Here is a 24830-nt window from a genome sequence, read left to right on the forward strand (position 1 = left end):
TATTGAACCCCTTATAGTTGAAATAGTACGACCCCGAGTTGGGTGGTGGGATGATGTGGACATGTTTCCCATCAAATGCCCCTCCGCAGTTAAGAAAGTCCCACCGCTGGGCAAAGTGGGAGGCTACAGTCTGCCATTCCTGTGGCGTGGAAGGAAACTGTTGAGGAAAACAAAAATAAATTAATATTTTTGCACAGAAACATGGCAAGCAGATTAGGCACAAACATTCTGGGGCAACCTCCAGATAGCATTTATTAAGGGGAATTTAACAACACCAAAGTATAAGGTACACCTATCATATTCCCCCTCCCCCCCTCTCATGGGCCATTTCGAACATTATGGGGGGTGTGGAAATCTTGGACAGGTAACCCTCTTCACTTCATTGAGAGATGAATGCCTAAATACAGGGTATTACTTGGAACAGCCCCTCAGTTACACTATTGGCAGCCCACTGGACAGGTAAGAAGTGTCCGAATATAAAGATATAAATACACATTGTACACATTTGAGGACATTTGAACATTCTGCTATTACCTGACTCAAGATAATAATAGTATCTTAACAATTCAAACAGTACCATTTGAAATTATACAGGCAGGCCCTTGCACTACATGCTTTGGGGAATTCATCCATAAATCACAAAAGAGATGGGTATAGTGTGTATGGGTTTGGCAAAGTCAGCAGATAGATGATTGAGGATAGATAGGGAATTGGGATCAGCTGACTTAGCAGTTGGGGGAGGGAGGGTTACTAAAAATGATTTGGGGACACCACAAAAAATAAGCCTCTGCCACTCTGCCAGAATTTAAAGCTAAAATAACATTTCGAAACATTTTAGGGGGTGTTTGGGGTAAAGCACTACTATGGAGCTGATAAAATACATTGTTAAGTGACCACATGCGGTGAATATAGGGCCCGTAGAGCATGCTGGGGAGGTTAGTGAAGGACAATCTGTATGAAGGACCTAAAAAATTAATTACATAAAAATCCAGCATGCATGAGGACAAAGGGGACATTCACAGCATATTCCAATCATGGTAATTAGGGAATGAGGAAAGAAATACAATATATTAGCAAACATTAAATACAATAAAATGTGCTATTAAAGGATAAAAATCTTAGCTTCATATACTCCTTCTGCAGGACCTGTATGATGGCAGAACAGGTCTCTGGGATGATGATACCCAGAGCCTGGGGGGAGATGCCTGACGAGAACTTCAAGTCCTGCAGACTTCTCCCTGTCGCCAAATACCGCAGGGTAGTGACCAACCTCTGCTCCGGAGTGATGGTTTGCCTCATGCAGGTATCCTGCCTGCTAATATAAGGGGTCAGCGAAGCCAACAGACGGTGAAACACGGGGTCCGTCATCCTGAGAAAGTTCCTGAAATCATCAGGATTATTCTCACGGATCTCACGGAGCAAAGGCATATGAGAGAACTGGTCACGCTGAAGCAACCAATTCTTGGTCCATGAACTCCTCCCCACCCTGTTCATGGACTGGACTTGTGTCAAGGTCAGGACCCCAACACCAAGGCCCTGCACAGCATGAACTCTACGAGGAGTACGCATACGAAACATGGCTAGAAAACAGTCGGCTGCTCAGAACGAAGTAACAGAACGCACTGAAGAACAGCAAGGCGTGTGCAGAGCGACCTAAAAAACAGTAACAAACGAAAAAGAATACAATGACTAAGTCATGCGGAACTTGCTTGCACGCACTGAAGAGCAGATACAAACCCACAAGCACAAACTGAACGGCAGAAAACGATCTGAAAACCACGAGTCTGAAAGAGCGCGAATCGTCTCTCACCAAACTTTTACTAACACGAGATTAGCAAAAGGAGCCCAAAGGGTGCCGCGCTTGGTTCTGAACTGGCCTTTTCTAGTCTCGTCGTACGTGCTTGACGCCACCGCGTTCTTGGCAATCGGAAATTCCGACAACTTTGTGCGACCGTGTGTACGCAAAACAAGTTTGAGCCAACATCCGTCGGAAAAAAACCTAGGATTTTGTTGTTGGAATGTCCGAACAAAGTCCGACCGTGTGTACGGGGCATTAGATTGTAAGCTCACAGGAGCAGGGCTCCTCTAACCCTCCTGTTTTAAATTGTACTGTTGGTGTAGTGTCTCTCTACATTGTAAAGCGCTACGCAAACTGTTGGCACTATATAAATCCTGTATAATAATAATGTAGCACTGACCCCCGAAGGAGCTGCTGATATTTGATTGGGCCTGTACTCTGCTTTTCCACCCCCAATAAATTGGCTCAACCCACTTGACACAGCTGTGGAACAGTGTTGGTGTGAAGCTGAACAACAATGGACAATCCCACAATAACAATATACCAATGATATACCTTTACCATTACCTGGGTATCCGTTGTTCCACCTGTAGGAGAATGAACAACACTTCACACCAATTGTAATTAACCAGAATGTAATTTTACTGAGACTGGTATAAACAGTAGTTACAATAACGTTATTGCCACACAAATGTAATATGACAATACAATGAATATTCACAACTTATTAATATGTAAAGATTTTTTGAATTACCCCTGCAGGCACGTCTCCAAGTGGGACTAGTGCTCAGAGTGACAATGCCTTGACACTAGGCACCTTCCCACTTCCAGCACGCTGTACTAACACAGTAATGCAAAGTTATACACACAGCACAATACAATTGCTCATGAGCTCCTCCTGCTGTAAGATGCAGTCCTTTGTCACTGTGATTGAACACAAGGCCCTACAATGAAAGATGTAGTCTTTGATCTTCTGTCTTAGTGTAGAATAATAATTGAAACTGTTCTTGCTGTATAACACACTTGTAACTGCCTCCAACACAGTTGTCTCTGAACCGCACAGTATCACTTATCAGTGAAGTATAGGCTTGAGGCCTGCTTAAACTCAGTCTGCTTGAATGAAACCCCTCTGCGGAACTACAGGTCTCAGCGAACACTGTGGTATAAATCTAAGGGTGTAAAGTGCATTAAAGAACTGTGGGCGTCTGCCCTCTCACCGCACCATGCCTGAAAAGTTGGATACCTCAGCTCCACAAGGTCTCAGTCTATTTGCTGCGGCCACGCCATCGCGCTGCTCCGTTTCACAAGATGACCAGGAGTCCTCAGTTACCTCCATCAAGGGCCTCTGGATCTTTCCCGATCTGACCACACTGCTGCTCCAGCACGCTGTGATGTGAATTTCTCCTCAGGCTTCAAGTTCGCTCCGCAAGAAGTAGGCCGCGGCTCTGTGGGACACACACACCGACAGGCCCTGCAGGCAGGCCATGCATCCCAGGAACAAGAGAAAGAAAATGGCCTTTTATTGCCTACCCAGCATGCAGTTCAGTCACTCAGTGTTCATGGGTAGGTGAGTGAGCACTCTGGGTAAGTGAGTTCTCTCCCAAAGTAAACAATTAGGTCACTTCCTGCTTAGCTCTGTAAATTCTCTTCAGTGAAAAATTAAGTCACCAAAAGCATATATGTTCTGGCCACTAGAGGGAGCCAAATACCAATTATTAGCATTGTCTATTAGTTAACATTACATAGCAAAAATTTCAGCGCTACGATAATAATAATAATCACCAAACAAAAAGCAAGGATCCATTCTAGCATTTTCTACTTGTCCATTCATAACTGTAACAAAACAATTCATAAGGAAAATACATCAAAAAGTGACACAGGTACATTTTCTCAAGTCTCCAGCACATAGCTCCTGGGCTTAATCAATCTCATCGTTTAGGGAGAACCTGAGAAGAGATTAAAAGACAGATTGCAATTCAGCTGGTTACAGCTCAGTTATAACACTATGTAGCCAGCCCAGGGCAGGGACACTACACACCTATAAGGTTGATATTTGTACACCTCTCCTCCATTTTTTAACCACAGGTACAGTCCTTTCAGTTTTCAACTAGTACTGTCTGCTCAGTTGAAATGTAATACATTGCAAATACACGTTTACAGGAAGCTAGTGTATACTTTTATTTATACCTAGCATTCAAATTCATGGTTTTGGTTAAACTAGTACGGCACATGTTTTCCCTACTAAGTCACATTACTATTTTGAGATATAAGCATGCTTTTCTTGCTATTAATATGCACTATTTTAGCCACTGATGCATAATTTGGTGTTAAAATATCTGTTGTCCATCCAGAAAAAACAGTGAGAATCTAACTCCCCTGGGGGGTCTCGCGATCGGCCATCCAGCACTTACCCCTTCTAGGTTCCAGGGGGGCAGCACTGCGATGGGCAATAGACATCCCCTCCTCCTCTGCATTGCGGCAGCTTCCATCCTGCGTCTCCTCCCTCCTCCTCCTAGGCATCCAATATGATCGCCTGTCCTTTCAGCCAATTGGGTGAAGGGTCTCACGACCCGCTTCCTGATTGGCCGGGAGGAGGATCGGTGTAAGAACAGTGAATATTCATTCGCTATTCTCACAAAACTGGGTGGGCTTGGAGCGCAGTACTCTGCGCCCCAAGCCCACCCTATTTTGAACCCTATTAGAGCCTCCGGCTCTAATCACGTACTTCAACCCCCCCTATTGGAATCCATGCATCCAGTGCCCCAAATGTAGATCTGGGGGCCAGATGCATGGATGGGGGGGTGGCGCCCATACGCCCCTAATGGAAGGGCTCCCACTGCTCCCAACACTACCTCTGCTGCACTGAAATCCCAAGAAGCATTCTGAGTTAATTTGCTGAACTACAGTATACCCCCTTATATTATAGAGATGAGGGGAGGGGAAGTGTTCTGTAGCCCTGCTGTGCATATGCAATTCAGTGTACAATTCCAACATCTGCAATGCTTGGAAAGTATCCTGCATGTGTGGGTATACTAACCTATACTAATAACATCAACCGTGGCTAGCCAATGGAGAAGACAAAATACTCTGGACCAGGAAGAAGAACACAAGAAGATGGCAGCTGCATTTGGAGGAGAACACTTTGGAAGATAGGTGTGCCATAATAAGCAAGCATGTTACATACTCGCACATTATGGCAAGTGTCATGTAGACTGACCGCAGCATAGTTCCACTTTAAGTATAGCTGTTGATTCTAATAATGGGTAGAGTGGAAGTGCAGGGAAGGTGATTACGGTGGCAGAGTAGCTGGGCTATAAAGGTAACCTGTTACTTTGATCTTCTGTGAATAGTTAAAAGGACAGGTTCACTTTATTGAATAAGTAAACTGTCATCATGAACATGTACATTTACAAAGTTACAAAACATAGACTAATGGCCTCAGTTAAAAAAAAACCTCACCTTTGTAAAGCACAGCAGTGAGCTTTTGAAATGTGCATTGCACTCCACTTGCTTTGGGACTCAAGCAAAGCGCCACTTATGCCGTGTACACACGACCAGACTTTTCGACAGCAAAGGTTAGACGGAACGAATCTGCCTGACAATTCAATCGTGTGTGGACTTTAGAAATATGACATGTTTCAAATCTTTCCGACGGACTCGAGTCCTATCGAAAAATCCGTTCATCTGTATGCTAGTCCGACAGAGGAAAAACAACGCAAGGGCAGCAATTGGCTACTGGCTATGAACTTCCTTATTCTAATCCGATCGTACGTCATCGCGTTCGAATCATTCGGACTTTGGTGTGAACGTGTGCAGGCAAGTGCGTGTCGTCGGAACTCAGTTGGAACTCCGTCGAAAAGTCCTTCGGAGTTCAGTCCGTCAAAGTCCGAATTGAGTAGAATTGAGAAAAAAAAGTCCATGCCAAAGTCATTTGATCAGACTCTCCTCCAATCATGGAGTTCTCTCTGCAGACAGAAGTTCATGGGGCATTGCAAGCTCCACACCATGGCCTGCATTTTATAAATCTGACATAAAAAGCACACCGTGGTGTGGAGTAATATTGTAGTGTCCAAAATCTGCTGTCCACTATTAATAAGGGCTTTAGAAAATTTTTTTTTACACAATAAAAGGTTTATTTAAATTAAACTAATCACTTTTATATGTATCCCTAATAAATAGGAAAACAATTAACAATGCCTTTCTTCTATTTTTAAGACTGAAGTTTGCCAGGTGACAAAGAGTCCAAATTCTACCATGAATGGACAGTGGGAAGTACTGACAAAGAAGAATGGAACTGAGAAGAAAGAGTGTTTCGATGCTGTCCTGGTCTGCAATGGGCATCATGTTGATCATTATTTACCTCTAGAATCTTTCCCAGGTAATAAATATCAATCCTAATGCTTTTAAAAGTTGTGTATGCTAAAGAACAATATGATTTTATGGGGGTGGTTGATATTGGCAAACATACGTTTTCTGTGTTTAAGAAAAATTACAAGATGTTAGTTGGGTCTCAGAAACAGTATAATTTGGGGTATCAGTGTAAATAGAGTTGTTTATCTCTGTTCTAATGCACAGAACAACAAAAGCAAGAAGTACAAACAAACCTGAAGGCATAAAATGAACCATCAAGTAAAACATACAAAGGATATAATGTTATCGACAAATAAAGTCATTAACTAGTTAAAAAAGCTTCAGTTTAGTCCAATGGTGAAAGACCCTTTAAGGCCGGGTTCAAATATGTGTGGCCGCGGTTCACAGCATGGGGTCCGGTGTCTTTCTGTACACCGGTTCAGGTGTGATTCAGGTCCGAATTTTTGCCTGAATTCACACCTGAACCAGACCCAAAGACGCTCAGGACCCTTCTGCAATCCAGATCGCGGCCGCCCCAGACCTGTGTGGACCGGCTCCATTGAGAGCCGGTCACACTCGCCTGTCATGCTAATTGGATGCCAGGAAACCCGTATCCAATTCTCATATATGTGAACCCAGGCTTATTGTCATTGAAATCCTCTGAGCAGGAAACATGGATAATAAAGGCAAATGCTCCCACTTTGCTGGTCTGACAGGTCATGCTCGGACTGATCATGTGGTTTTACTAAAGTTAAAACTGTTTGCTTAGCACATATTATTATTATTATACAGGATTTATATAGCGCCAACAGTTTGCGCATCACTTTACAATATAAGGAAGGCAATACAGCAACAATACAATTCAATACAAGAGGGTTAGGACAACCTTGCTCCTGGATTACAATCTAATAGGAAGGGACAAGTGGAACAAAGGGTAATAACCATAAAGGATGAACTGTAGGGAGAAATAAAAGATTCATTTGTTAACTGAAGGTAGGATAGGCTTCCCTGAAGAGATGAGTTTTCAGGGATCGTCTAAAAGTGGACAGAGTAGGACAGTGATGGCGAACCTTGGCACCCCAGATGCTTTGGAACTACATTTCCCATGATGCTCCACTACACTGCAGAGTGCATGAGCATACTGGGAAATGTAGTTCCAAAACATCTGGGGTGCCAAGGTTTGCCATCACCGGAGTAGGAGATAGCTGGACAGATTGGGGAAGGGAGTTCCAGAGTAAAGGAGAGACTCTGGAGAAGTCCTGGAGACAAATATGGGAGAAGATAAGGGAGCTAGAGAGCAGGAGGAGTGGAGAGGATGGTTTTAGTGATATTTGGAGACAAGATTGGTGATATAGCTTGGGCAAAGTTGTAAATGACTTTGTATGTTGTTGTTATTTTGAACTCTATTTGTTGGGCAACCGGAAGCAAGTGGAGGAATTGGCAGAGAGAGGTGGTGGACACAGAGTGGTTGGTAAGGTGGATGAGTCTGGCAGCAGAATTCATGATAGACTGAAAAGGGGGCAGCCTGAACGGGTGAGGTGCAGTCACACATATATTGTACTGTCCACCAAGCTGCTGCACATGTGCAATACACACAATACACACATACATTTAATCCTAGGTATCACTAGGATCACTTAATTTCCTGAAAGTCTCTTCATTATACAAACATACTGTAGCTGAATGAGGTAGAGAGTATGGACACCCCCAACCTGCATCCTGGTTCATACAAACCTTTTTTTCAGTTTTTACTTGTTCAGAAGCAGCCAACAAGTAGTGCTGCACTCCTCATATAAGGCCCAGGATGCTCTACAACCCAAGTGTCATGGATGCACCCTGTATTAAAAGGAACCTTTACTAAAAGAGACATGGAAGCTGCTGTTTTTACTTATTCTGCTGGTTTTCAGGCTGGGGTGTTTATCCTCTTGCTTCAATACCTATTTGGAACAAGTATCGTTTTCAAATAAGGATATCTGATTTTACTCTGACTTTGCTCATATGCATAATCGTTCAATATCAGTGACACAAACCTTACTCAACCCAGATAGTCAGTGTACTATCCAGACAACTATTACCCTCAAAAGTGGATTGGCCAGTGTTGCCAACCTACCAGATTTAAATTTACTGACACTACACCCACAATTTACTGGCACAACCAAGTTTTTACTGACATTTCTAAAAGTTACAAAATTACAGTTTATTACAGTGTAAATTTCAGTATTTAGGCTATTAACAAGTACAATATGCAATCAGCAATGTGATTTGAGGCAGATATTACGGCAAAAAACATATTTCTTATTTTATTTTCAATATAGTAAGTAAGTAGCTCAGGGACAGGACTCAGGAGGGCCATAAATTAGAACAGGCGGGCACGCACACTTGAAATGAACTCTTATGCCGCGTACACACGATCGGTTTTCATGTTGGAAAAAGATATGATGGCTTTTCCGATGGGATTCCACTCAAATTTGCCTTGCATACACACGGTCACGCAAAAGGTCGCTGAAATTATGACCGTCAAGAACGCGGTGACGTACAACACTACGACGAGCCGAGAAAATGAAGTTCAATGCTTTCGAGCATGCGTTGAATTGTTTCCGAGCATGCGTAAGAATTTTTTGCGTCGGAATTGCCACAGACGATCACATTTTCGGATAGGAACTTTTCCCGACTGAAAAATTGAGAGCATGCCCTCAATCTTTTGCTGGCTGGAATTTGGCCAGCAAAAAACCGATGGAGCATACACACAGTCGCATTTTCCGGTGAGAGACTCTCACCGGTCTTTTGCGGGACGAAATTCCAATCATGTGTACGCAGCATTTTGCCTCATTCACACGGGCACTGTCAGTTTAGCCACCTTAAAAACGTATCAGTTCTTATCCGTTACTTCATCCGTCTTCCGTTCCGTTGATCTCCATTTCTATCCGTCTTCTGTTCCGTTGCCATTCATTTTCAATAGCATCTAAACGTGATGCATTTGCGCTGATTCTCGTGTGAGAAATCACATAGCAATTGTGGCAAACTTGTATCCCAAAAGAAGCTCCTGCTCCTTTTTAGGCAACAAGCTTTGTGCATTGAGATTTTCCACAATTGCCAAACAATTTATTGTGCGTCAATCGCAGCAAAACCACACCGCGTTTAGGTGCTATAGAAAATAAATGGCACCCGAACACACATGGTGCATTTTTTTATTATATCAGTGTGATAAAATAAAATTGACCATAAACTAAAATGGCTTTCCTGGGATTTTAGCTTACTATAGAAAAAAGTGTAGAAGAGTACAGTAAATAAAAACACCAATAAAATGTCTGTGAGAAAAAAGTATAAGTAAAGAATGCATCTTTTTACAAATATGACTGCAAAAGCTGACTGATGAACTGTTCTAATTTACAGGATATTACACATCAAACTTTTGCTGCCAAACTGAATAACTCTTCCTAAATTTTTTTCCAAAGTAGATATCAGCTGATTTCAGCATTTTCTAGTAATCTGATTGTATGTTAACAAGGTTCATAGAGGAAATGTAAGTGTAATGCCCCGTACACACGGTCGGATTTTCCGACGGAAAATGTGTGATAGGACCTTGTTGTCGGAAATTCCGACCGTGTGTGAGCTCCATCACACATTTTCCATCGAAATTTCTGACACACAAAGTTTGAGAGCAGGATATAAAATTTTCCAACAACAAAATCCGTTGTCGGAAATTCCGATCGTGTGTACACAAATCCGACGCACAAAGTGCCACGCATGCTCAGAATAAATTAAGAGACGAAAGCTATTGGATACTGCCCAGTTTATAGTCCCGACATACGTGTTTTACGTCACCGCGTTCAGAACGATCGGATTTTCCGTCAACTTTGTGCGATCGTGTGTATACAAGACAAGTTTGAGCCAACATCCATCGGAAAAAAATGGATTTTGTTGTCGGAATGTCCGATCAATGTCCAATCATGTGTACAGGGCATAAAGGTAGACTATCTATATTAATTTTTTGTTTCACTTATTTTAAATGTTTTAAAGTGTTATTAAACCCACAACAGTAAAATCAGTGTGTATTAGACATGTGCAGAACGAAAAAAAAAATTTCGATTTGTTATTTACATAAATTTGTTTTTAATTCATTTTCGGAATTCATTTCGTTTATTCGTTTTAGAATAGATTAAAATTTTTCGGATCGATTTCGAAAAAAAAAATTTTGAATTAAAAAAGTTTTACAATTCGAATAGTTTTCCATATTCCAAAGAGAATAAAATAGAATAGAGAAAATTGAATAGAAAATAATATAACAGAAAAAAAATAATGTACAGGCGGTCCCCTAGTTACAAACATCTGACTTACAAACGACTCCTACTTACAAACAGAGGGAGACAACAGGAAGTGAGAGGAAATCTACCCCTAGGAAGGGAAATTCTCTCCTGTAAGAGTTATTATGGGAAAAATGTACCTCCACTGATGCTTTATCACCAATCTTTGTTTCCACAACAACCCAAAATTTTCAAAATCCAATTGTCACAGGGACAGAAAGTGAGGTGAAATCTTCTGAACAGGCGCACAGACAGCAATACAAACATTACAGTGGTGTTATACCTTCCCTATGCTATCTAAAAAGCTTAAAAATATTTTTTTTGGTTGGAGCTACACTTAAAAAATGTACCTGTTCCGACTTACAAACAAATTCAACTTAAGAACAAACCTACAGTCCCTGTCTTGTTTGTAACCCAGGGACTGCCTGCAATATAGAGTAGAACAGAACAAAATAGAATAGAGAATAAAAGAACAGAATGGAATAGAAAAGAATAGAATAAAAAAATAGAATAAAATAGAAAGATTATTAACATCTTCTGAAATTCGAATAGAATAGAAAAGTATAGAATTAAAAAAACAATAGAATAGAAATAATATAACCATTTTCTGAAATGCAAATAGAATCAATTCGAATTTGAATAGAATACAAAATAACACAATAGTATAGAAAAAAAACAATAGAATAGAATGAATATAACCATGTGCCTATTCTAATCTATTTGTTTCTATTCTATTCAAATTCAAATTGATTCTATTTTAATTTTGGGAAATGGTTATATTTTTTCTATTCTAATCTATTCTATTGTTTTTTTAAATTATAATCTTTTTTTATTTGTCTGTTCTATTCTATTCTTTTCTATTCAAATTCAAATGTATTCAATTCGAAATTTGAATTTCAGAAGATGGTTATATTCATTCTATTCTGTTGTTTTTTTCTATACTATTCTATTATTTTCTATTCTAATCTGTTCTTTTCTATTCTATTCAGATCCGAATTGATTCTTTTTGAATTTTGGGAAATGGTTATATTCTTTCTATTTTTTTTCAAAATCTTTATTTATCCAAAACAGTTTTACAAAAGAATTTTATACAAAACAAACAAACCTCATACACATCTAACTATACAGTTACATTTAACATTATACTATATGATCTGGGTCTCTGACACTTAACTTTTAGCATACAATGGAAATGTGTATTCTAAACAATATTCCCTCCCCTCCCCCCAACACACAGACCATACACTCTCCAAGGAGAAAAAAAAAAAAAAAAAAAAAAAAAAAAAAGGAAAAGGAAAAATAGGGGAAAAGTTTAACCCTACCATAATATGTCTTATTCAGCGTCTCTTACCATCTCTCCTTCTCTGAGCAATTGTGAAGAGGTACTATACTCTGTCCATCTAGACCATGCATTAGCTGAATGATTACTCAGACCCTCTTCTATTACCTTTCTCTCCTCCATGGCACGCATCTCCGCCATCTCGCTCTCCCATTCCATCATAGAGGGCATATTTGTCTTTTTCCATTTTCTGGCTATGCAAGTACGTGCTGCTGTCAAGAAATATTTTAATATACCTTTCTTTATGCTTTTCAAAGAGCCCGGTATCATAGACAAGATCGCTATTTGTACATCTGGGTAAAGATCTTTACCAGTCATATCTCTGTAGATTTCAAAGATTTTTTGCCAGAATGGCTGTATTTTGGGACAGTAATACCATATATGAGACATTGTGCCTCGAGCTGTATGACATCTCCAACATTCCTCATTATTGATCGTGCTTATCTTATGTAGATCCACAGGGCATTTATACCATCTGGCTAAGATCTTATAGTTCCTTTCTTGATGTTTAATAGATAATGATAATTTATGAGTTATTGTAATAGCTTTATCCCATTTGTTCTTAGGAAACTCCATACCTAGTTCTCTTTCCCATTTCTTAGTGTAGGGTATATCTTGGTTTTGACCTTCAGTATTCAGGATCCTATATATCTTTGATAAAACATGTGTCGGTCTCTCTGATTGAGTAAGAATTTTTTCTAATAAGGTTAAGGGTCTGTCCAAAGCGGCTTCTTTTGTTAAGGACAAAATGTATCCATGGAGTAAGCCATGCAGCATCCATTTATTTTTATGTTCTTCTCCCGTATTTTCTAGTGGGAGAATTTTTCCCCCCTCCATCGTTTCCACTATTCTAGTGGCTTGATCCCTTTTCCATTTAAGAAATGACTTAGCTTCCCTAGTGAGTGGGAATTCTGGGTTACTAAATAATGGGGTCATAGGCCCCCTAAAGGTTGAACCATGTCCCTTTTTTAACATTGTATCCCAGGCTTTCATTGTCGAGACTACTAAGAGCGGCATATGTCCTTCCAGCGGTCTTAGTTCCTTTTTAATCCATGGCAGAGATTTCAATTTTAAACCTGTTATCTCTTCTTCTAAACTGACCCATTGCTTATTGTTACCATTATGAAACCAGTCTACTATTCTGGTAACCATTATTGCTTTAAGGTACATTGCTATATCAGGGAGGGTAAGGCCCCCTTGTTCTTTGGGTTTATTTTATTCTTTCTATTTTATTCTATTGTTTTTTTTAAATTCTATTATTTTCTAGTCTATTCTTTTTTTTCTATTCTATTCTATTCTTTTCTATTCTATACTTTACTTATGTATTCAAATTTATTCTATTTGAAATTCGAATTTAAGAAGATAGTTATATTCTTTCTATGTTATTTTATTCTATTCTATTTGTTTCTATTATATTCTAGTCTATTCTGTTCTTTTATTTTCTATTTTATTTTGTTCTGTTTTACTCTATTATATTATATTCTTTTATTTTCTGTTATATTCTTTTCTAGTCTTTTTTTTTTTTTATATATCCTATTCCTATTTTTATTTTCTATTCTATTTTTATCCTCTTTGGATATTGGAAAGCTATTTGAATTCGAAAACTTTTCAAATTTATAAACTATTCGAATCAAAAAAGTATTCAAATTCGAAAATTATTTTTGATTTTTGATTTGTTTAAATTTGGTACTATGTATTTCAGAAATTACATCTGAATTTCCAAAAAACAAAAATTTTGCAGAATTTTAATTCGGAATGAAATGAACCGCACATGTCTAGTGTGTATATGCAGTAAAGCATGCTTGTTATACTCGCTGTGGAACCTAAGGGGTTAATCCTCTGCATTGTGTAAAAAGACTGTGTGATCCTGTATGCACAGATCCTCCTCTTCTTTAACTGACTCCAGAACAAGTCCAGGACATTTGCAGTCTGGCTGCACATGCTCAGTTTGGTGTGTATTGCTAGAGAGTTTTTTTTTCTTTGTCCCTGTGCTAATCACATGCACTATCCAGACAGAGGATCATCCTGATAGGACAGCCAGTGCAGAATGAAAACTCCTCCTACAGACTTTACCAGGTACTGATAGAAGTCACAAGACTGCTATATACTGCTGATGCGAAAAGGTATTTAGCAGTTTATCTTTACTAAAATAATAGCATTTTCATGTTGTGTACTGTGGGGGGGGGGGGGGGGGGGGGGAGCAGATATAGTGAATGCAGGGTATTGGGTTTAGTAACACTTTAATATCTTAAAAAGTAAAGCGATTCAAAGAAGTGTTTGGTATAACATAGAATTATGGGTTACAGCCACCCCTCCCAAGTGCTATTATCCACTGCACAATTTCTGGGGGACATCCGAATATTGGAGCATGGATACACAGTATCCCAGAAAAAAGGCAGCATTACGTTTTTGTTAGCTGAGTATATTTAATAAAACAGAATCACAAATCAGACAAATGATAAGACAGAAGGTAACTGTAGCATTAGGGTTACTGAATAGGTGTAGAGGGGGATTAAAGCAGACCTTCAGTCATTTTTTCATTTCCACTTTCCATCTATTAAATCTTCTACCCTTGTTGTTTTACCTTTGGATAGTAAAATTTTTTTTTTTCTGCCAGTAAATACCTTATGCAGCCTGCTTCCTGTTTCTTGTCTGGTAAAAGCCTAGGCTTATGACATCATGCACAGCTCTCTCACTCTCGTGAGAGTTTGCCAGGAAGGCGGGGGGGTTAAGTATAAGAGGGCCAATGAGAGCTGAGGAGCTGGAGGTGTGCCTCTGTGTAAATCCAGGAAGTGAACAGGCAGCAGCTTCAGCTCACCACAGTTAAAATAGTTGCAGCCAGACTCAGTGGAGGGAAATTTCTGCAGCATATTTGGCAAGTACAGAATATATAAAATAATATGCAAAGTGGTTGGAGGGAAGCTTCAGAATGGCAAAGATGTTTTTATTACAAATTATGTGAGCAGGCTGCAGTTCCTCTTTAAGTAAGCAAACCAGGTCAAAATGGTAAAAGTATACATACAGCACAGAAGAATGTTAACAGATTATGAAGCTGTGCAAACAGTTAATCCGAAGAGCCGATTCACACTGGGACGACTTGTCAGGTAACATAGCCACCTGACAAGTCGCGTTCCGTTCTGTACAATGGATCCATTCTAATAGGAGCGACTCAAGTTGCTCTGACTTAGAAAAAGTTTCCCATACTACTTTGGGGGCGACTTGAGGCGACTTGCATAGACTACTATATAGAAGTCGTTTTGCAAGGCGCCACTGCTGTCATGTGCAGGTCGCCTGAGGCAGTCGCGCTGCAAGTCGTGCTGCCTCAGTGTGAACCGGCTCTCAAAGCAATGCCTCTGGAGAGTAATCAGGAAAGTAGGTGGAAACAGAAGTCTATAGAAGGCTCTGCAGTAATGGACTAGAGAAAAGAGTACTGTACACAAACAGTTACTTGTGCTTATTCATGCAGACAGCATTCCATTAAGTTTGGTAACACAGGTGAACAGTTGGAGGGATCTTAGGACTGATAACACAGGAGAGTGGTTGGAGGAGTCTCTTGGCTGGTAACACAGGTGAGTGGCAGGGCCATCCCATTGAGCCAACATTCACACCTGAGCGTTTTCAGCTCATAAAACGCTTGTAAAACTCCCGAAAAAATGCCTGAAAAAGCCCAACAAGTAAAATCTCATTAATTTCAATGGCACCTGTTCACATCTGAATGTTTTGTCACCTGAAGCAAAATGACAAAAAAAAACGCCCTAAGGTCCTTTTAACACTTGTGCGACTTGTCCTACGACCTACGGCTTAGGACTGACAAATCGTTCACCATGATTTCCAATGACTACCATTCATATTAGTATGCCTTCAAATCATCCCAACTTTAATGTAGCTCCTGCACTACTTTGGTCCAACTTTGATCCTACTTCAGGCCATTGAATATCACTGAAGTCAGATCAAAGTCTGATCGTCGTCTTAACTGATACGACTTTGGCATGCGACGAAGGGGAACTCCACGCAAAATGTAAAAAAAAAACGGCATGGGTTCCCTCCTCGAGAGCACACCAGGCCCTTCAGTCTGGTATGGATTTTAGGGGGAACCCCCACGCCGAAAAAACGGTGTGGGGTCCCCCAAAATCCATACCAGACCCTTATCCGAGCACACAGCCTGGCAGGTCAGGAAAGGGGGTGGGGTGAGGAGCGAGCGCCCCCCCAACTGTACCAGGCTGCATGCCCTCAACATGGGGGGGTTGGTGCTTTGGGGCAGGGGTGGCCCTGTGCCCCCCACCCCAAAGCACCTTGTCCCCATGTTGATGAGGACAAGGGCCTCTTCCCGACAACCTTGGCGGTTGGTTGTCTGGGTCTTTGGGCGAGGAGCTTATCGGAATCTGGAAGCCCCCTTTAACAAGGGGACCCCCAAATCCCGATCCCCCACCCTATGTGAATGAGTAACGGGTACATAGTACCCCTATCCATTCACCTAAAAAAGTGTAAAAAATAAAACACAGTACACAGGTTTTTAAAGTAGTTTATTAGGCAGCTCCAGGGGCTCTTCTGACTTCTCCCCTCTCTGGCTCTTCTCCCTCTTCTGGCGATGTCTTCTGCCTCCGCTGATGTCTTCTGCCTCTGCCAGTTTTCTTCCCCTCTCCGGGTCTTCTCCGCTCTCCACTGATGTCTTCTAGCCCTCTCTGGTTCTTCTCCTTCTGTCCGCTGTCTTCTGCCTCTGCCAGGTCTTCTCCGCTGTCTTCTCGCTCTTTTGCCGGGTCTTCTCCACTGTCTTCTCCCTCTCTTCTTCTTCTGATGTTGACTTGACTCTCTCTCTCCCGTTCTATGCTGGGTGCGCGGTGTTCCACTACTTAAATTGGCATTGGGGGGTCACCGGGTGACGTCATCTGGAGGCCCGCCCCTTATGACATCACAGTCCATCATGCCCCGGGCGGTACTGTCATAAGGGGCGGGCCTCCAGATGACGTCAGCCGGGGACCCCGCCCCATGCCAATATAACTAGTGGCACACCGCGCACCCAGCATTAGAACCCAGGAGAAGAACCGGCAGAGGCAGAAGACATCAGCGGAGGAGGGAGAAGAAGTCAGAAGAGACCGCGGAGCTGCCTAATAAATTACCTTAAAAACCTGTGTACTGTGTTTTATTTTTGACACTTTTTTTGGTGAATGTGTAGGGGTACAATGTACCCCATACTCATTCACATAGGGTGGGGTGCCAGGATCTGGGGGCCCCCTTATTAAAAGGGGCTTCCAAATTCCGATAAGCTCTCCACCTGCAGACCCTGACAACCAACGGCCAGGGTTGTAGAGAAGAGGCCCTTGTCCTCATCAACATGGGGACAAGGTGCTTTGGGGTGGGAGGAGCAGGGCCCCCCTGCCCCAAAGCACCCACCCCCCATGTTGAGGGCATACGGCCTGGTACAGTTCAGGAGGGGGGTGCTTGCTCGTCCCCACCCCCTTTCCTGACATGCCGGGCTTTTGGAGGGGACCCCACGCAGTTTTTTTGGCGTGGGGTTTCCCCTTAAAACCCATACCAGACCGAAGGGCCTGGTATGCTCTTGGAGGGGGAACCCATGCCGTTTTTTTTTACATTGTGGGTGGAGTTCCCCCTAAAGATTCATACAAGACACAGTGCCTGGTATTATCGGCGATCAAAGGCGAATCCCCGTTCATTGAAGTTGGACGCATGTCGGACTTCAAGTCGCAGGGCAAAGTCGGATCCACAGTCGTACGACTGTCGTGTCGTAGAAGTGTGAAAGGGGCCTAAAGAGTAGTACTGTGGTAGCAGCTGGAGAAATCATCTCCACAGTGTCCGGCTGTTCGATCGTTCGTCGAATTGCGAACGATATGGGCCGTTTGCGCCAAATTCGTGTGGCGCATCATGGCCCATAATTCACTGCGGCATCGCAGAGCATTGCTGGCTGATGATTGGCCAAGCATGCACTATGACCCGCATGCTTGGTCAATCACAGCGCCATCGGTAGAGAGAGCTGTAATTGGCCAAAGCCAGGGTGGCTTTGGCCAATTATGGCTCAGGGGGTTTAGAACACGCCCCGCACTATATAAGGCCACCTGCACGGTGGCCCTTTGTAGTGTGTTCCGGCGTGCTTAGAGAGAGAGAGAGACTGTCATTTAATTTGAGTTAGCTAGATTAGGCAGGACAGTCAGTGAGTTAGCTGCACTTACAGTATATTGTGTATATATATATATATGCATCCCAGGTGTTGCATATATATATATATATATATATATATATATATATATACACTGTATTCAGTTTAGCTAGATCCGTTCCTGTTATCTTCCTACTGACAGGCAGGCTTGTCTTGTTACAGTATTTACAGCTACCTGAAGAAAATTGCTGGTGTTCTTTTGATCCTATTAGTACCACAGTCAGGCAGCTAGACTATTTACAGTTAGTGTAGTGCGTCCTCCTCACAGTGTTCAGTTAAAGCTACAAGTTAGTTTAGTGTGACCTCTGCACACTGTTCAGCTAAAACTACAAGTTAGTGTAGTGCACAGTGTTCAGCTAAAGCTACAAGTTAGGGTAGTGCGTCCTCCTCACAGTGTTCAGCTAAAGCTACAAGTTAGTTCAGTGTGACCTCTGCACAGTGTTCAGCTAAAGCTACAAGTTAGGGTAGTGTGTCCTCCTCACAGTGTTCAGCTAAAACTACAAGTTAGTGTAGTGCGACCTCTGCACAGTGTTCAGCTAAAGCTACAAGTTAGTGTAGTGCGTCCTCCTCACAGTGTTCAGCTAAAACTACAAGTTAGTGTAGTGAGACCTCTGCACAGTGTTCAGCTAAAGCTACAAGTTAGTGTAGTGTGTCCTCCTCACAGTGTTCAGCTAAAGCTACAAGTTAGTTTAGTGTGACCTCTGCACAGTGTTCAGCTAAAGCTATAAGTTAGGGTAGTGCGTCCTCCTCACAGTGTTCAGCTAAAGCTACAAGTTGGTGTAGTGTGTCCTCCTCACAGTGTTCAGCGAAAACTACAAGTTAGTGTAGTGCGACCTCTGCACAGTGTTCAGTTAAAGCTACAAGTTAGTGTAGTGCGTCCTGCTCACAGTGTTCAGCTAAAACTACAAGTTAGTGTAGTGCGACCTCCTCACAGTATTCAGCTAAAACTACAAGTTAGTGTAGTGAGACCTCTGCACAGTGTTCAGCTAAAGCTACAAGTTAGTGTAGTGCGTCCTCCTCACAGTGTTCAGCTAAAGCTACAAAGTTAGTTTAGTGTGACCTCTGCACAGTGTTCAGCTAAAGCTACAAGTTAGGGTAGTGCGTCCTCCTCACAATGTTCAGCTAAAGCTACAAGTTGGTGTAATGTGTCCTCCTTACAGTGTTCAGCAAAGCTACAAGTTAGTTTAGTGTGACCTCTGCACACTGTTCAGCTAAAACTACAAGTTAGTGTAGTGCACAGTGTACAGCTAAAGCTACAAGTTAGGGTAGTGTGTCCTCCTCACAGTGTTCAGCTAAAGCTACAAGTTAGTTCAGTGTGACCTCTGCACAGTGTTCAGCTAAAGCTACAATTTAGGGTAGTGCGTCCTCCTCACAGTGTTCAGCTAAAACTACAAGTTAGTGTAGTGAGACCTCTGCACAGTGTTCAGCTAAAGCTACAAGTTAGTGTAGTGCGTCCTCCTCACAGTGTTCAGCTAAAGCTACAAGTTAGTTTAGTGTGACCTCTGCACAGTGTTCAGCTAAAGCTACAAGTTAGGGTAATGCGTCCTCCTCACAGTGTTCAGCTAAATCTACAAGTTGGTGTAGTGTGTCCTCCTCACAGTGTTCAGCGAAAACTACAAGTTAGTGTAGTGCGACCTCTGCACAGTGTTCAGCTAAAGCTACAAGTTAGTGTAGTGCATCCTCCTCACAGTGGTTCAGCTAAAACTACAAGTTAGTGTAGTGAGACCTCTGCACTGTGTTCAGCTAAAGCTACAAGTTAGTGTAGTGCGTCCTCCTCACAGTGTTCAGCTAAAGCTACAAGTTAGTTTAGTGTGACCTCTGCACAGTGTTCAGCTAAAGCTACAAGTTAGTGTAGTGCGTCCTCCTCACAGTGTTCAGCTAAAACTACAAGTTAGTGTAGTGCGACCTCTGCACAGTGTTCAGCTAAAGCTACAAGCTAGTGTAGTGCGTCCTCCTCACAGTGTTCAGCTAAAACTACAAGTTAGTGTAGTGAGACATCTGCACAGTGTTCAGCTAAAGCTACAAGTTAGTTTAGTGTGACCTCTGCACACTGTTCAGCTAAAACTACAAGTTAGTGTAGTGCACAGTGTTCAGATAAAGCTACAAGTTAGGGTAGTGCGTCCTCCTCACAGTGTTCAGCTAAAGCTACAAGTTAGTTCAGTGTGACCTCTGCACAGTGTTCAGCTAAAGATACAAGTTAGTGTAGTGCATCCTCCTCACAGTGTTCAGCTAAAATTACAAGTTAGTGTAGTGCGACCTCTGCACAGTGTTCAGCTAAAGCTACAAGTTAGTGTAGTGCGTCCTCCTCACAGTGTTCAGCTAAAGCTACAAGTTAGTTTAGTGTGACCTCTTCACAGTGTTCAGCTAAAGCTACAAGTTAGTGTAGTGCAACCTCTGCACAGTGTTCAGCTACAGCTACAAGTTAGTGTAGTGCGTCCTCCTCACAGTGTTCAGCTAAAACTACAAGTTAGTGTAGTGAGACCTCTGCACTGTGTTCAGCTAAAGCTACAAGTTAGTGTAGTGCGTCCTCCTCACAGTGTTCAGCTAAAGCTACAAGTTAGTTTAGTGTGACCTCTGCACAGTGTTCAGCTAAAGCTACAAGTTAGTGTAGTGCATCCTCCTCACAGTGTTCAGCTAAAATTACAAGTTAGTGTAGTGCGACCTCTGCACAGTGTTCAGCTAAAGCTACAAGTTAGTGTAGTGCATCCTCCTCACAGTGTTCAGCTAAAACTACAAGTTAGTGTAGTGAGACCTCTACACAGTGTTCAGCTAAAGCTAGAAGTTAGTGTAGTGCGTCCTGCTCACAGTGTTCAGCTAAAACTACAAGTCAGTGTAGTGTGACCTCTGCACAGTGTTCAGCTAAAGCTACAAGTGTAGTGCGTCCTCCTCACAGTGTTCAGCTAAAACTACAAGTTAGTGTAGTGAGACCTCTGCACTGTGTTCAGCTAAAGCTACAAGTTAGTGTAGTGCGTCCTCCTCACAGTGTTCAGCTAAAGCTACAAGTTAGTTTAGTGTGACCTCTGCACAGTGTTCAGCTAAAGCTACAAGTTAGTGTAGTGCGTCCTCCTCACAGTGTTCAGCTAAAACTACAAGTTAGTGTAGTGCGACCTCTGCACAGTGTTCAGCTAAAGCTACAAGCTAGTGTAGTGTGTCCTCCTCACAGTGTTCAGCTAAAACTACAAGTTAGTGTAGTGAGACATCTGCACAGTGTTCAGCTAAAGCTACAAGTTAGTTTAGTGTGACCTCTGCACACTGTTCAGCTAAAACTACAAGTTAGTGTAGTGCACAGTGTTCAGATAAAGCTACAAGTTAGGGTAGTGCGTCCTCCTCACAGTGTTCAGCTAAAGCTACAAGTTAGTTCAGTGTGACCTCTGCACAGTGTTCAGCTAAAGATACAAGTTAGTGTAGTGCATCCTCCTCACAGTGTTCAGCTAAAATTACAAGTTAGTGTAGTGCGACCTCTGCACAGTGTTCAGCTAAAGCTACAAGTTAGTGTAGTGCGTCCTCCTCACAGTGTTCAGCTAAAGCTACAAGTTAGTTTAGTGTGACCTCTTCACAGTGTTCAGCTAAAGCTACAAGTTAGGGTAGTGCGCCCTCCTCACAGTGTTCAGCTAAAGCTACAAGTTGGTGTAGTGTGTCCTCCTCACAGTGTTCAGCGAAAACTACAAGTTAGTGTAGTGCAACCTCTGCACAGTGTTCAGCTAAAGCTACAAGTTAGTGTAGTGCGTCCTCCTCACAGTGTTCAGCTAAAACTACAAGTTAGTGTAGTGAGACCTCTGCACTGTGTTCAGCTAAAGCTACAAGTTAGTGTAGTGCGTCCTCCTCACAGTGTTCAGCTAAAGCTACAAGTTAGTTTAGTGTGACCTCTGCACAGTGTTCAGCTAAAGCTACAAGTTAGTGTAGTGCATCCTCCTCACAGTGTTCAGCTAAAATTATAAGCTAGTGTAGTGCGACCTCTGCACAGTGTTCAGCTAAAGCTAGAAGTTAGTGTAGTGCATCCTCCTCACAGTGTTCAGCTAAAATTACAAGTTAGTGTAGTGCGACCTCTGCACAGTGTTCAGCTAAAGCTACAAGTTAGTGTAGTGCATCCTCCTCACAGTGTTCAGCTAAAACTACAAGTTAGTGTAGTGCGTCCTCCTCACAGTGTTCAGCTAAAGCTACAAGTTAGTTTAGTGTGACCTCTGCACAGTGTTCAGCTAAAGCTACAAGTTAGTGTAGTGCATCCTCCTCACAGTGTTCAGCTAAAATTACAAGTTAGTGTAGTGCGACCTCTGCACAGTGTTCAGCTAAAGCTACAAGTTAGTGTAGTGCATCCTCCTCACAGTGTTCAGCTAAAACTACAAGTTATTGTAGTGAGACCTCTACACAGTGTTCAGCTAAAGCTAGAAGTTAGTGTAGTGCGTCCTGCTCACAGTGTTCAGCTAAAACTACAAGTCAGTGTAGTGTGACCTCTGCACAGTGTTCAGCTAAAGCTACAAGTTAGTGTAGTGCATCCTCCTCACAGTGTTCAGCTAAAACTACAAGTTAGTGTAGTGAGACCTCTGCACTGTGTTCAGCTAAAGCTACAAGTTAGTGTAGTGCGTCCTCCTCACAGTGTTCAGCTAAAGCTACAAGTTAGTTTAGTGTGACCTCTGCACAGTGTTCAGCTAAAGCTACAAGTTAGTGTAGTGCATCCTCCTCACAGTGTTCAGCTAAAACTACAAGTCAGTGTAGTGTGACCTCTGCACAGTGTTCAGCTAAAGCTACAAGTTAGTGTAGTGCATCCTCCTCACAGTGTTCAGCTAAAGCTACAAGTTAGTGTAGTGCGACCTCTGCACAGTGTTCAGCTAAAGCTACAAGTTAGTATAGTGCGTCCTCCTCACAGTGTTCAGATAAACCTACAAGTTATTTTTTTGCGAGCTCTTTACAGTGTTCACCTAAAGCTACTTGTAGAAGGTTGGTGGTGATTTCCTGATCCTATTACTACCGCAAGCAGCTAAATAAGCTACGAGTTAGTGTAGTGCGAGCTCTGCACAGTGTTCAGCTAAAGCTACCTGTAGAAGGTTGGTGGTGTTTTCCTGATCCTATCACTACTGCAGGCAGCTAAATAAGCTTCAAGTTATTTTTTGGCAAGCTCTGCACAGTGTTCACCTAAAGCTACCTGTAGAAGGTTGGTGGTGTTTTCCTGATCCTATCACTACCGCAGGCAGCTAAATAAGCTACAAGTTATTTATTGGCGAGCTCTGCACAGTGTTCAGCTAACGCTACCTGTAGATGGTTGGTGGTGTTGAGGCAGACAGTCACAAGCCAATAAAAGAGGGCAAGCAGGCTCTGTGTCTAGAGGCAACAGTGCTGGTCGTGGAGACGGTGAATCCTCATCAGCACGTGGCCGTGGGACACGCTTGGCCTTTTTTTCAGCAGCTGGCCGCGTTGAGCCGCAACATGCGGAGGACTTGGTCGAGTGGATGACCAAGCCGTCCTCATCCTCCTCATCCTCTCTCACCCATGCTCAGGGTACTTTGTCTGGCAAAGCAGCGGCCTCTTCCCTCAGCTCAATGTCATCAGTGACTCCTTCCCTAGCCCCACCATGTCCTCCTGAGGAGTCCCTCGAACTGTTTGACCACAGTGTTGGGTACATGCTCCAGGAGGATGCCCAGCGTTTGGAAGGCTCTGATGATGATACTGAGCTATATGAAGGCAGTAACGTGAGCATGGACAGAGGGGGTGCCCAAGAGGGATAGCAATCTGGCAGTCATGCTCCCCCTGCTGCAGCATACTGCCAGGTTTGCTCCAGTGATGAGGAGGGAGGGGATGATGAGGTCACTGACTCAATGTGGGTGTCTGATAGGAGAGAGGAGGAGGAGGAGGAGGCACATCACCAACGATGCAGGATGCCCTCCAGGAGCCAGCCTAAGGGCAGCACACTGACTGCATCACACCCCAAAGTTAAGCATGTGCAGGGCGCTGCAGTCTCTGCGTGTTATTCAAAAAGTTCTTTGGTGTGGGCCTTTTTTGAGATGAGTGCATCAGATCGCACCGCTGCTATTTGCAACATATGTCTCAAGCGTATCTCGCGTGGCCAAAACATCTCCTGCTTTACAGGCATACTATAGACCAGTGTTTCTCAACTCCAGTCCTCAAGGCGCCCCAACAGGTCATGTTTTCAGGATTTCCCTCAGATGAAACAGCTGTGGTAATTACTAAGGCAGAGACACTGATCAAATCATCTGTGAAAAATAATGGGAAGCCTGAAAACATGACCTGTTGGGGCGCCTTGAGGACTGGAGTTGAGAAACACTGCTATAGACACCCCCCAGGTACAATATTTAAAGGAATATTTCACTTTTTTTTTTAACTTTAAGCATCATTAAAATCACTGCTCCTGAAAAAAAGTTTTTTTTGCATTGATACATGTCCCCTGGGGCAGGACCCGGGTCCCCAAACCCTTTTTAGGACAATACCATGCAAATTAGCCTTTAAAATGAGCACTTTTGATTTTGAACGTTCGAATCCCATAGACGTCAATGGGGTTCTAACGTTTGTGCGAATTTTTCTGGTGCGAACCGAACCGGGGGGGTGTTCGGCTCATCCCTACTCCAAACTATGATTTTCCAGTTATTCAGGAACTAGAATTCCCATCATGCCTAGTCACTTCTGCGAATGACAAAGTTTTACAAAGCCTCATGGGATGTATAGTTCTGCCACTGCTGGATGGCCGTAGTTTGGAGATCCCTGATCAACAACTTTCCCCACTGCCCTACATGTCATTTGCTACCGCCCTCAGGCCCTCAGACACGTTTTTCACTCTCGGGAAAATGGAACTTGTACAGATGATGGCTCACTAAAACTCCAAAAAATAGGGTATAAAAACACTTTTCTTTTAAATAA

The 24830-nt window shown here is 42.6% G+C and overlaps 1 protein-coding gene across 1 annotated transcript in view; it reads left to right on the forward strand.

The window, feature by feature from the left end:
• LOC141102967 (dimethylaniline monooxygenase [N-oxide-forming] 2-like) overlaps positions 1–24830 on the forward strand; it is a 139139-nt gene that overhangs the window by 89796 nt on the left and 24513 nt on the right. Inside the window, exon 4 of the mRNA XM_073592036.1 lies at positions 6014–6176. Within this exon, the coding sequence (XP_073448137.1) occupies positions 6014–6176 (163 nt within the window). The remainder of the gene's footprint in view (positions 1–6013; positions 6177–24830) is intronic.

Source organism: Aquarana catesbeiana, linkage group LG07, assembly GCF_042186555.1.
Source record: "Aquarana catesbeiana isolate 2022-GZ linkage group LG07, ASM4218655v1, whole genome shotgun sequence".
Lineage (NCBI taxonomy): Eukaryota > Metazoa > Chordata > Amphibia > Anura > Ranidae > Aquarana > Aquarana catesbeiana.